The following is a 14,191-nucleotide window of genomic DNA, read 5'->3' on the forward strand; positions in this document are numbered from 1 at the left end:
ATTAAGATGATCCCATTTGTGAGAGAGAGGGAGGAGAGGCTTTGTGAGCAACAGAAGCCCTCGGGGTGCCTTTGCAGCTACGACTAGGGTCACCAAAGTCCTGTGTGTGATCATGGCACATCTTCAGAACTGGTCATATTTTCCTATGGGAAAAAGCACTTTCAGTGCCAACTTAAGATTTTTTGCTGCCTGAAGCAGAGCTGAAATGCTATTCATCTAGGGCTAACACTTTGTATGATACAGGAAGGCGTTGTTTATACACCAGTTCTTGCCTTCGCTTGTTCCCCTTGAAACTACCGCCAGAAGCAGGTCTGTCCACTCTGCTGCATAACAGGGCTGGTAACGTATTCAAAAAACAAAAACAGTAGTTGAAACTAATATTTTCTGCCAATCTTTGTACATAATCCAGCACAGAATCAGAACCTAACACTTTGGTTGTGACCATCTACTTTGTCCTCGCAAACCAATGGAAGGTAAGTCTAATGCCATCTGCAAAATTTTAAGTAGTTGCCAGAAACCATCCCTAGGAATCCAGAGATAGTCACTCAATCTTCTCTCTCTCTCTCTCTCTCTCTCTCTCTCTCTCTCTCTCTCTCTCTCTCTGTGTGTGTGTGATGTTCTTATATACAGATGAAAATGAACACAGGTGCTCTTTGAGGGCATCAAATTTTGCAAATAATGCTTTCTCCTCCCCAAGATTTGAACTAACAAGAGTGTGTTATAGAACATTGCATGTCTTCTGTGCTTCATGACAGTGTTCTGACACTTATCACCTTGGACACCATATGAAACGTCAGTTTTATTTTACTGTTGTGACAGACTGAATGAATATCAGTTATCAGTTGTGTCAAGACATCCGCTTTGAAAATCTGGTTGACCGATCTGTTTATATTGTGAATTTAATGAAAAAGAGAGAGGAAGATTTCCCTCTGGTGGCTAGACTAGGGCATTGGAGAAACTGAGAAAAGTGGTGAAAATGCAAATTTATTTGGTTTGACTATTGCCTTGAGGAGTAGATCACGTTATTTTGAAATTTTTAAGACTCATCAGGCTACATTAAAATTCCATAACAGCAATTCCATAACCCTATGCCTGGGGGGCAAAATATGGTCTGAAGCTCAACATCAAAAAAACTAAGATCATGGCCACTGGGCCCATCACCTCCTGGCAAATAGAAGGGGAAGAAATGGAGGCAATGAGAGATTTTACTTTTTTGGGTTCCATGTTCACTGTAGATGGTGACGGGCAGTCATGAAATTAAAAGACGCCTGCTTCTTGGGAGAAAAGCAATGACAAACCTAGACAGCATCTTAAAAAGCAGAGACATCGCCTTGCCGACAAAGGTCCGTATTGTTAAAGCTATGGTTTTCCCACTAGTGATGTATGGAAGCGAGAGCTGGACCATAAAGAAGGCTGCTTGCCCAAGAATTGATGCTTTTGAATTATGGTGCTGGAAGAGACTCTTGAGAGTCCCATGGACTGCAAGAAGATCAAACCTCTCCATTCTTAAGGAAATCAGCCCTGAGTGCTCACTGGAAGGACAGATCGTGAAGCTGAGGCTCCAATACTTTGGTCACCTCATGAGAAGAGAAGACTCCCTGGAAAAGACACTGATGTTGGGAAAGATTTAGGGCACAAGGAGAAGGGGACGACAGAGGACGAGATGGTTGGACAGTGTTCTCGAAACTACCAGCATGAGTTTGACCAAACTGCGGGAGGCAGTGGAAGACAGGAGTGCCTGGCGTGCTCTGGTCCATGGGGTCAAGAAGAGTCGGACACGACTAAATGACTAAACAACAACAACAAAATACCTGGGGGGGGCAGAATGGTAAAGACAGGACCCAGTAGGATGCACCTGTGCTGGGCCCAGGAGTTAACCCGAGCAACACGGTCCAGGTCTGGTTCCGAACCCAAGAATTCCATGAGGAGTCAGTCCAACAGGGCCAAGGCAGGAAACCGGGCTAGGTCAGGCACAAGGTCTCAGGCGGGTTCCAGCAAGCAGCAACGTTGCTCCCGCAACCTGGGGCAGGGTCCGGCAGCCTTTTATCTCTGACGGGATAACGGCCGGTCCTGATCCCCCGGTGACTCACCTCCCTGTCTTGCCCGAAGGCGAGCACTTCTCCTGCGAGTACTCAGGTCTCTCCTTCTCTCAGACCTGAGTCTCTGCAGCTCGAGAGATGTCGGTGGGTTACTAGACCCAGAGGCTGCCTCAGCCTCTCCTGACCCAACTGGTAGTGGAGCAGCTGTACATGATTGCACAGCAGAGGGCAACGAGGTAATCCTCACATCTGGAGCCAGGGCAGGCTCAGACTCCTGACTCAGCCCTGCTAGTGCTTGTTGCAGGGGAACCTGTGCAGACTGGGGCTCTTCAGAATCAGGCCCCAGACTCGGTTCAGATGCCGCCTGAGGCAGAGGATCCGGTGTGGACCGAGACTCCTCCAGTTCCGAGTCCGAGCCCGAGTCCCAGGCCATCACAGCACCAATGTAGCAACCTTTTGTGTTGAATCAAGAGCACAAGTCCATCTTGCTGTGATGTGATGTTTGTCAAGTGATTGAATTCAAATAGAAAAGATTAGTACCAAATATTCAGAACATAATTGTGCCATAGTGATGACTGAAATGCCACTATGTATTTGCTTTTTTGGTTCGGTTCATTCTTAACTCCCTTACCCCTGTCTTGTTTCTCTTCATCCCCCGACATTCCCACTGACTTCTGTCACCTTCCATTGCTTCATTCCTGCATCCTGGGGCCTCTGTGATGTGGGGCTATTTCCTCACCCCACTTGTATTACATCTCCTCGTAATATGTTATATAACAGCAAATATATGAGTTGAGTTTCCAGCTCCTTACAAAATAGCAGAGAGCAGCGTTAAATCATAATTTAAAAAAAACAGATTCAGAGAAAACCCTTACAACGGAAGTCTTTCATCTTCATTGCCACAGTTGAAAGCATATATTACAGGAATTTTTAGAATTATCTCTCCCAGAAGTAAGAGCTTAGGGAGTTTTATTAGAAAATGTATATTTTCTAATTCTTTTGGAAGCAATTATGCAGCCTCACTATGCGCATTCATCTCCGAGTCAGAGAATTTTAATTATTTTGACTTCATCAGCAGAGTTCCATAACTCTTGCATAGCAGGAGTCTATTAAGGAAAAGCTTGCAAGACAGTTTATATGGAGTAAATTTGCTGAGAGAGCCACTCCTGGGTGGTGAGCTTGCTCCTCAACCCTGATTTATCTGTTTGTCTTGATTTGCTCTTCAATCCCAGCTTCTGGCTTGTCACAAACAACTGTTGCCCTCACATATTGGTAGAAGGGCCAGCCTCAGACCCAGCAGATTCTGTGCTGCTCCAGCTCTTGCCACCTTCACTCTCCACCTCCAAAACACCCAGTCGCATGGGTTACCACCAGCAGTAACTTCTATCTGGTTTGGCAGGTGTATTGGGGCTCTCTGTGGGGGTTGTTAAGTATAGTACAGTGGAACCTTGGTTCTCAAACTTAATCCAGTCCATAAGTCCATTCGACTCCCGAAACCATTCAAAAACTAAGGTGCTGCTTCTGATTGGCTGCAAGAGCTTCCTGCACTCAAGAGGAAGTTGTGCCGGACATTTGGCTTCCAAAAAAGTTTGAAAACTGGAACACTTATTTCTGGGTTTTCGGCCTCCAGGAGCCGATTTGTTCGTCAACTAAGCCGTTCAAGAACCAAGATACCACTGTAATTTAATTGACTGAGATTCTAAATACTTTTATGTATGACTATGATTGGTTGGTAACTGAATTCTAGAGAGTTCTCTAGTAGTCACATGGGAGGTATCTAGTGAATGAGAGACTCCATTTAATGTCAGGAAGATGACTGTGTTTTAGAATCCACTGTGAATACTGCTAAGTTGAACAGAATGTTTGAGTGCTTCTTCTTTGCTTAAAAGACAGAAAAGCTGAAGGAAAAGGTGAAAGTGGAAATCTCTCATAGAAGTTGCAAGGCATGGCCTAACTGAGATACAGAAGGCTGAGTACTGAGCTCTGGAAAGGGAGGAAAATACAGTTTGTTTGGAAGTCAGAAGAAGCCCATGCTTGGAGAAGCACGTGACTGTAAATACTCTGTTTTAATTCATTTATAACTAAGTTTCTGCAAGTAAAGTTTTTGAATGTTAAAGTATTGACATTGGTTTAATTTCCAAAGAAGGGTGTCAGTCACATATACGATTTGAGCTTCTTAGATGAAATTTCACTAACTTCAACAGGGGTTCCCATCTCCCAGAGTTTGGCAGGTCTGGGTGTGAAACATCTCTACTGCATCCAAACCCCCTCCAGCGTTGCAGACCAGAAGTTTGGCTTGCTCTGTTCAGAGGCATTCTGGATTATTTATCCCATGAATGCTAAAGTGAGCCACAAGTGCAATCCATAGCGGCAGTCTCCGTTTTCTCTCCTTTGTTTGCCTGCCTGCTGCTCAGCGCAATAAGCTAATGCAGACACTGTGCCGCGCAGGTAAATACTTGATCCCAAGCAGAAATCAAAGGATAACACTGAGTGTTCTGAAATTCAATCATACCGTCTAATGGAGGACCCAAGAGTCTAGCATTTCACAAGAGGGATCAGAGTCTGAACTCCACAAAGCCGCCATTTGATATATGCAGCAAGCGACACTGTTGTTTCGCCAGGCACTTATGAATAGGCAACAAAAATGAACACAGGAGGATATCAAAAACTACAGAATAAAAGAAAGGGCAGGAGTGTAAGATGGATTCTCTGTAGCTGCGGCAGAATGCTTCCCTGCAGGGCGAATTTTATCTCATGTTTTGGCTGCGTAAGTAGAGTTCTTGGTAGTACATTTCTATTGAAGCTTCTGGAGCATGAACTGGCTGCACTCCCTTAAGAACCATTGAAACATACTCGGAGTCAGGAGTGGATTTCATGCTCTTTATTCAGCTCATAGTGGTGAGGAGGAATGGAAGTTCCCCCAGAATGTCTGCTTTACAGTGGTACCTCGCAAGACGAATGCCTCGCAAGACAAAAAACCCGCAAGACGAAAGGGTTTTTTGTTTTTTGAGCTGCTTCGCAAGATGATTTTCCCTATGGGCTTGCTTCGCAAGACGGAAACGTCTTGCAAGTTCGTTTCCTTTTTCTTAACACCGTTAATACAGTTGCGACTTGACTTCGAGGAGCAACTCATAGAACACGGTGTGGTAGCCTTTTTTGAGGTTTTTGAAGACTTTGGTGATTTTTGAAGCTTTTCCAAAACTTTTCCGACACCGTGCTTCACAAGACGAAAAAAATCGCAAGACGACAAAACTCGCGGAACGAATTAATTTCGTCTTGCGAGGCACCACTGTATATACATTATTTACACAATGGGCCCCACGTGATTGGCTAATTCCAGGATTCTCCTGTAGGCTCCTGTAGGCTGTGGATTCACTTCCACCTGGAGCTGGATTGGGTGGCTCCTGTGGACCAATCAGACTGCTGCTGGGTCCTATTGTTCTAGGACCAATCAGACTGCTGCCTTCTGAATCCTATTGTTTTAGAACCAATCAGACTGCTGCATTCTGAATCCTATTGTCCTAGGACTAATCAGACTGCTGCCTTCTGAATCCTATTGTCCTAGGACCAATCAGACTGCTGCATTTTGGATCCTATTCAACTCAGTACATAACAACCACCCTGCTGGATTAGTCCAAAGGCCCATCTAGTCCTTTGTCCTTTTCTACAGTGTCAACCAGACACTTGGCAGAAGATCGCAAGGAGGCATGAAGGCAACAGATGCCTGAAACTATTGCCAGTTGTCTTAACTCTCCCTGTCAGATGAGGGACTGGAACTCGTGACTCCAGTTTTGCTTTGAATTCCAGATTAGAATGGTACGAAAAGTAAATCACAGGTTGCAAGATCAGCAGCTGTATGAGAGGCACGAGCTAAGATGTTGAAGCAACAAGTGACACCCCCTCTGCCCCCTCCCAGGGATGGACTTTGGTCTATAAAATTTCAGAGGTGCCCGGTGTAGAGATGTAAAATTTCCGGAAATTTTGAAGCCATGAGGGGGAAAATGTTTTTTTTCTGTTTTTTTCCGGAAAAAATGGAAATTTTGGAAAAATTGAAAAAAATTTAGTGTGGAGTAGTTTTACAAATTGCATGAAACACAGTGTAGATAAAAGTATTATGCTTGCAATAAAACATATAACCAGCCCCTTTCCCTCAAAAGCAACAAAAAAAGCAAGAAACCATCAATGAAAAAAATAATTATTTGCCCCTTAGCACCAACAGCAAATAAAGTTAAGGTCCACTTCAATATTTAAGCTCCATAGAAGGTCTACCCTTTGAGTAGTGCTTTTTAAAAAACCCAAAAAAACAGAAGACACAGCATATACATGCAGTTTATTCTATCTCATTTTCTGAACTACTGCTATCATTTTCCATTTCTTCTTGCTCTTGCTCTTTGTCATTTTTCTCATGGACTTCTAAAAAACGGCTTTGGGGGGGAAAAGGGGGGAAACCTGTTCCCCCCCATTTTTCTGTCCTCCCCGCCCCGGCCTTTCCAAATCTACGTGATGATAGCCGGGGCAAAGCATAAGGCAAATTTTTTTGTATGCCAGGCCCAGAAGTACGGTAACCAACATCCAGTTACTGAAAGGTATGTAATAGTAAGGCTCAAACTCTGTTTGAAAGGAAAAGAATATGTGTGTGTTTTTTAATTGAATTTGTTATTATATATTATAAACCACATGATGGTAAGAGAGCTTTCTAAGCAGTTTACAAAAATATACAACAGGATATTAAAATGATTGATAAAAGAAAGCCAAAAGCAGGTATTTAAGAGTATTCAATAGATGATTAAAGTCAGTAGTGGTTGAAAGGAAGTCCTGGCTTCAGCAAAAGGAACCGGAAGCCCTTGGAGCACAGCGCGAGGTCCCGCTGCGCTCCAAAGGCTTCAGGTGGCTATCCCTGCGCACCAACCCCTCTCGCTCTCCAGGCTTCAGCGAAAGCAACGTGTAGCCTCCGGAGCGCGGAGGGAGCTCTCCCTCTGCGCTTTGGAGGCTTTGCGTTGCTTTCGCTGAAGCCAAGGAGCCTGCATTCGCTCCATTGTGCATTCGCACAAACATTTCCCCTTCATTTTTGAAGAGGAAAAAGGGTGTCCTATAGAGCGAGAAATACGGTATTTCATAGAACTGTAGAGTTGGAAGGGACAACAGGAGCCAGTCAAACTCTCTGCAATGCAGGAATCTTTTGCCCAATGTTGGGCTCAAACACACGACCCTGAGATTTAGTCTTATGCTTGACTGACTGAGCTATCCTAGCTATTTGAAGATGGCTATAATATCTCCTCCCAGTCTCCTTTTTACCAGGCTAAACAGACCCAACTCCCTCATCCGTTCCTCCTAAGCTTGGTTTCCAGACCCTTGATCATCTTGGTAGCTCTCCTCTGCACACATTCCAGCTTGTCAACATCCTTCTTAACTTAAAAATTGTTTTTAAATTTTTTTAAAAAACCAGAAGCATTTTTACTTGGTATTATAGGCAAGGACATTAATAGGCAAGATGTTAAATTGTTTTTATATGCAACAACTGCGGTAAGAGTATTGTTAGCCCAGAAATGGAAACAAGAAGAAATTCTGATGAAAGAATGGCAGACAAAATTAATGGACTATGCAGAATTGGACAAAATGACAGGAAGGATTCGAAACCTGCGGGACCAGAGATTTACAGAAGATTGGAAGACGTTTATGAATTATTTGAAGAGCAACTGTAATCAACAAATTACACTAGTAGGACTATAAGTTTTGTAAGGAGAAATATACGAAGTGTTACAAAGTAGAAAAAGATAGAGATATTGGTTATGAGTTTGAAATGTAATAGGGAAGATAAGAAATGCATACTGAGAGATTAGATAGGAAAATTTTCAGACAGGATTGATGGAAGTCAAAAATTTGAGTAAGATGTAAAAGTATGTTTAATTACTGTTGAAAATGATATGTTTAAAAAAACTAATAAAATATTATATATATAAATAAACTTGTGGCGCCCAGAACTGGACACAGTACTCCAGGTGTGGCCTGATCAAGGCAGATCTGGTTTGAGTATGTCTTACCTCTAAGCTATATGAAGAAGTCAGTGAACCTTTCAACTCAATTATGATGAGTTCAGTGATAAGGAAAAAGAATTTGGAAGTAAAATGGTTGTGTTAGTTCAGAGGTGAGGCACCTGTGGCCTCCAGCTGCTGGTCTGTAATGTTCTTCATCACTAACCGTTGGCTATATTGACTATGGTTAATGCTGGTATACTTACTACATTGCTACAAGCACTTATCTTGTAGTGCCTTTTCCTTCAAAGCCCTCAAAAATAGCACTCATAAAAACGCAAGAACCTGCCAAAACAGGTCAATTGCCCATCATGAATTCTGACCAACACACTTCCCCAGTCAGTTGCCCCTAACCTTTTAGAAACTAAGATTGTAATGTATCATGGCATGGGGTGCTGCCATTCGCTATACTGTGTACATTTCTTGCTCAATATATACACATAACACTCCAGGGTAAAATCTAATTAGTGTCCTTGTATACCTCAGCTAAAAGAATGGGAGGGAATGCATTTTTTTCACTCTCCTTTCCCTCTGCAGCCCATCTCAACCCTTAGGACTCAACAGCCTTTTGGGGAAGGGGAGAAGAAACAACAAGCTGTCAGAGAAGGGGATGATGGGAATTATTATTATTGCCTATCTTCTTCCATTAGTGAAGACCTTTGCTGGCTCTAAAGCCCTTCTGTGAGCACAAGTGCACCAACAGGACTCTACTCATGGCTTTTACCATCACTTCATACCAACTTGCTACTTTTTAATGACTGTAGCAGTTATTATGCTGCCTGCCTCTACCATAAGCCTCTGGAGAGTCAAGGGCAAGAGGTCATGTTCCAAGTTTTGTAGCTAAGTTTAAATTTAAAAAAAGTTTGTGTTTGATTTGTCGTATGGGGAAGGAAAACAGGAGAGGCATACAGAGCCATGGACTTGCTTGTGATGAGGTTATAGAAAGCACCATGCTCATTGCTTTCAAATACAGTGGTACCTTGGGTTAAGAACTTAATTCGTTCTGGAGGTCCGTACTTAACCTGAAACTGTTCTTAACCTGAAGCACCACTTTAGCTAAAGGGGCTTCCCGCTGCTGCTGCACCGCCGGAGCACGATTTCTGTTCTCATCCTGAAGCAAAGTTCTTAACCTGAGGTACTATTTCTGGGTTAGCGGAGTCTAACCTGAGGTACCACTGTATGCTTGAACTTGGAAAGAAAAAGCAGAAAGACACATTGACAGGGGTTGTTTGTTTTTTAATTACATGATCAGGAAACGCTACAGTCACCCTGACTGGACTCATTCAAGCCTGATTGTGCAATTCTATAAATTATAATACAAGAACACGTACATATGTTAAGAACCATCCATGATCAAGGTTCTCTGGCTGACGAGAAGGCTTTTTGAAGTTGTTACAATAGAATGCATGTAAAAATAGAAAGTTTAAAAACCAATCTCATCAGAGAGTCATTTCCATTTGTTTGGTGAAATAAATAAGGCAGCAGAAGCCATTAGTTAGAAGTGGCCTCCTTCAGGTATGCTATTAAATCTGCCCTCTCCCCCTTCTTCTTAATGCCAGCAAATATCATCTTGGTTCCTGGAATATACTTCTTGGGGTTTTCCAAGTAAACCATCAGTGTATCTTCTCCCCAGGTTATACCTAGGAAACAACAACAGTATTTAACAAGATGTTTTCTATATAAAGAATCCAACAACCCTCCCCCCCCCATTTCAATACTTTGGGGTCCAATGTTGAAAACCATGTCATATGGTTCATTTTATATTTAAAACCACCAGCAGATTTGGACGGACAAATTAGGCAATCAGGACATGAACTGGTAACTTTTAAGACCAGTCACTGAGGCATTACTCTTAAAGATGTTGTTACCGGCCCTGAACTGAAAGCACATGATGGGAGTCAACACTTCCTGCTCAACCCTGCTTGTTTGTACAGTCATGATGCTACCTGTAAAATTCCATGCTGTATTAGATAAAAGCCAAGTCACGCATAGGCAGTAAATTGCTGTGCAATGCATGGCAAAAATCTTCCCCTAAGTGGGCATTTGTTAAGATGAGGTCCCGAGTATTTTTCTTTTAGGAACTCTGAAATTGCTCATTCTCATGACATTCAAAACCTAAATGCCTTCCAAGTGTGTGCAACCACTAGGTGGTGTTTCTATGGCTCTTTACTTGGCAAACAATTTTTTGCCAGCTAACCTGCACCAATATGTATGGAGCTGGGAGCTGCAAGAGACACTAATCTAGTGTGGGCTGTCTCATGATTAAATGGCAGCTCAAAGCTGCTGCAAAGAGGAAGTTAGGAGGCTGACTCCAGAGAGAACAGAAATTAAATGGCAAGTTAATTCTTGGAAGCAGACAGGAGTGGCAACATCATGTACGTGGACTCCTGCCACACCACTGCTGGGAGAAGGTCAGTGCTCTGTGGATGCACCAGTGGAGCCAACCCAGCACTCCCACTGGTGCCATGCACACAGAGCCGACCTTCCTCCTCTGCATCCTGATAAGCTGCAGTCGACTCCCTAGCCACCTTTCCTTGATTACCTAAAAGCAGGTCACATAACAGGAAATGAAGGGGGACTGGTTGAGTTTTGGAAAGATGCAGAGCACATTCCAGAATGCCCTGGTCATGGGAGTGAGCATGCATTCTATGTTACAACTATGTCCTCCCTATTGACTGCTACTAGTTTTCTTGCAATCTGATTTGCAAAGCTAATAGGACACTTCCATTTTACCTTTGCTTTTGTTGGCGTCTGTGTAAGAGAAACCTTCGGCCTGACCAGTCTTTCGGCCAAAAAGACCATGAAGGTTAGGGCCAGTCTTGTGCTTGCCTCCCTTCTCAACTGTGTGGCACTGCGAACACTTCTGAACAAAGATCTTCTTGCCCTTCTCAACGTCTCCCATGGTCACTGCTGAAGAAAAACAAGAACATCATACAATCTTAAACATTTCAAGGTCAGTTGGGCTCATCTGAAGTGAATGAGAAACGCAGTAAGAATGCAAAGATCCAGGTACTTCTAAAAGCGGCCATAAAGAAAACAAAAAAACCAAGCACCAAACAATGCATTTTTAAAGCCAGTGACCAGGACTAGTAGATCAACTTTCAAAAGCGATTAGATTTTACTAATGTTACATGTTAAAATGAAACATTAAAGAAAATGGTCTGTCCCTGGGGTTCGAAACTATCTCAGGAAATTTGTTTGGAGCATTTGTTCTAGAGTAAGATAGCATAAGTGAATATCAAAGAGCTTGTCTGCATAAAACAAGGTACCATATTCAATTCTGTCTGATTCATAGTAATCTATATTCCTGTAGTGTCATCATACCCAGGATACAATCAGGGCAAACTAAGTTGTTCATGACACCGTTATTGTGCAACGCTACAATCCTATGTACTTTACTTGGGAGGTTCTTGCTTCCTAATCAACATGCACATAACTGAAATTATTAAGCAAGAGGTGTTCCAACATTACAGTGCCTCTCACACTGACATCTGTAACACGGACAATTTAAAAAAAAATAAAAATATTGCAGAGCTGCAGCCATTTTCCTGGTGTCACTGTCCTAACCAGTTTTTGAGACTACCCCCAAACTGAGAGGGAAGATGAGAAATAACCCTTAACATGACCCTTATTTCCTCAACAGGACCCATTGCTGCCAAAGCCCTTGGTTCAGCACGCTTTCTCGAGTCTCCCGTTTCACAGACTTAAGGGAGCATCCACAAGATCACACTGAACAGCAGGGACAAGCAGTTTCTCTTTGCCAGCCACCCTCACAGATATGGAGTTGGTAAACAAAAGGATAGAATTAAAATACATATATCATATGTATGTAAATGTATATATGTATTTAAAATTTATTCTTTTAAATGCCAACCCCGTATCTGTGAGTGGCTGGCAAACAAACAGAGAATGCTAATCCCTGCTGTTCGGTGTGATCATGTGGACGCCCTATATATATATATATATAGGGACCAAGTTCCCCCTGTGCCTTTAGCCATGCTTGGTTTTCGGCGGGAAGCTCCAGGCCGCGCGAAAAGCTTTGATTAGGGCGGGATGAAGGGCACGAGTTCACGCGGGGGGTCAAACCGGCGCGCAGCCATGTTCTTTTCTCGGGCGGCCTCTTTTATTGGGGTCAACGACCTGTGCCTTCCTTTTCGGCTTTATGTGGAACTTCACAAGGTCGAAAGATGCCCAGAAGCAGCAGCAGCAACTTCTTCCTTATCTCGCACAAGGGCGCATGCTCGAAACCTGATAAAATCGCCGCCGCCTATGAGTCAGCGCTGCGGGGCCTCTGGGGACGCCGCGTCCCTCCGGCAGGAGACACCGGCGTCTCCACCGCCCGTGGAAGGGAAGGGCCGCTGCGGGGGCTGAATCTACAGCCCCTTCCAGGGCGATGACGGGGGGGGGGGCATGAAGGGCAGCGATTCCAGGCCGCCGCCCGCCGCGCTCCTGCTCCCGGCCACGTGGAGGTGGCCCGGCCTCTCTCCCAGGCCTCTCCCCCCGGGCTCACCTGCCTGACCTTGGCCTTCCGCACAGCCCGCTCCCGCCTCGACCCGCTTCTCCTCCCTGCCCGGCCTACAGCGCAGGCTTCTGCTTCTCCCCTAACCCCGCTGCTCCGGTTCGGGGTACGGGGTGCCCCCCCTCCATTCCTCACACGAGAGGCTCCCGCTCCCCCATTCATTACCACGCGAATTAGAGGAAGGGATGCAAAGCCGCCGCCGCGCGTTCTCCCGTCAAGTGTTCCGCAGACTGAGCCCAAGGGCACCCCGTACTCAGCGCTATGTAACCGGTGTCTGCGCAACCAAGCTTCCCTCCGGGGGCTTGCCGCCGTCTCTCTCAATCGGCCAATCGGACACCGGCTCGGAGAAGCTCTATTGGGCCAGCTGGACGCCTGTCAGCGTGACTAATCTCAGCAGGTTAGGTTGAGCCCGAGGGGATCTCGGGTGAGCCGGCTTTGGCGTTGCGCAAAGGCAGGGACGTAGGGAGATGACGACAGCGGCGCGTGCGCAGAAGAGGGATAGCGGCAAGGTCAAGCACGCTTGAGGATGCTGGCTTTAAAAAAAAAAAAAAAGGTCATGTGATTGGATGCTCCTCCCTGCAGAAAGTGACGCGCGTGGGAATCCCGCCCAGTGTGTGATTGGGCGAGGATGTTGCAGTTCCTCTTCGTACAATGAAGGGGGATGCCCCATTCAGGTAATGATGGTGTAGTCACAAAGTTACAGGTAAATGATGCAATTAGGGAGCAAGACAAGTTGGAACGACTCTATTAACCTTCGCACCCAGAGCAAAGTATTAAATTGTATAGTCTGAGGATTATTATGCCACAATATTTTTTTTAAAGGACTAAAGGTTGTTTTCTCACCTGAATCTATCTGAGTAAATATTCAAACACAGAATAAGAAAGAGGTGGGATAAAAACAGTTTAGCATACAGCCATATATTTTTTCTGGGAGCAAGCTGCGTTGAAATCAATGTGATTTGCTTCTGAGAAAACATGTTTTCAGCTTTTGGAATGAAATGCATATTCTAGCTAGTGTAGATTTTACATTAGGGATATCATATAATAATTTTGTTTTTGAAGAAGCCTTTTAGTGCCCTCTGTGACAGTGCTGGATTGTGTCGATATGACGTTGCAAAATTTAGTGCCACAATTGTATATGCCCCAGAACACCTCTCTTCCTGCCTTTGAATTCCCACTCGAAGCTCACCTTTTATGGGATATCTTGTGCAACCTCCCAAGGTCCTATGCCTTACAACAAGGATTGCCAACATGGCGCCCTTCGGATGCTGCTGGACTACAACTGCCGTCAGTTGCAGCCAGCATGGCCTGTGGTCAGAGATGATGGGAGCCGCAGTCCAACAAGCCGTAGTCCATCTAGTGCAAACTGCAATGACCCTTACTCCAGGCTCAGTTACAGTGAGGCAGGGATAGCCTAACTATATGTTATGTCAATCACATGGATAGTGTCCATATTAAGGGACTGTCAAAAAATTAATATTAGGCATGGTGGGTAAGAGGATTTTAAAAAAATAATGCCACATTGCATGGGAAGAGCAGCTTTAACTCTTTCGTATGATGTGATACTACACTTGATCTTAGCCAAAAGGCCGAGAAGCCAA

General features: G+C 44.4%; 1 protein-coding gene and 1 pseudogene across 2 annotated transcripts; both read right to left on the minus strand.

Moving 5' to 3' along the window:
* Positions 1-9,286: 9,286 nt before the first annotated feature.
* Positions 9,287-12,911, minus strand: CYCS (cytochrome c, somatic). Of its 2 annotated transcripts, none has more exons than XM_028750939.2 (3): positions 12,756-12,911; positions 10,805-10,981; positions 9,287-9,711 (listed from the first exon to the last, which is right to left on the minus strand). In XM_028750939.2, exons 2-3 carry the CDS (start codon positions 10,971-10,973, stop codon positions 9,563-9,565), a joined length of 318 nt encoding a protein of 105 aa, XP_028606772.1. In that variant the 5' UTR covers positions 10,974-10,981; positions 12,756-12,911; the 3' UTR covers positions 9,287-9,562. The 2 variants fall into 2 exon arrangements, with proteins under 2 accessions (XP_028606772.1, XP_028606773.1); XM_028750940.2 differs by having other exon boundaries at positions 10,805-10,978; positions 12,756-12,897.
* A 1,166-nt stretch (positions 12,912-14,077) lies between these two features.
* Positions 14,078-14,191, minus strand: LOC114607937 (U2 spliceosomal RNA; annotated as a pseudogene).

The sequence above is a fragment of the Podarcis muralis genome, chromosome 12, assembly GCF_964188315.1.
Source record: "Podarcis muralis chromosome 12, rPodMur119.hap1.1, whole genome shotgun sequence".
Lineage (NCBI taxonomy): Eukaryota > Metazoa > Chordata > Lepidosauria > Squamata > Lacertidae > Podarcis > Podarcis muralis.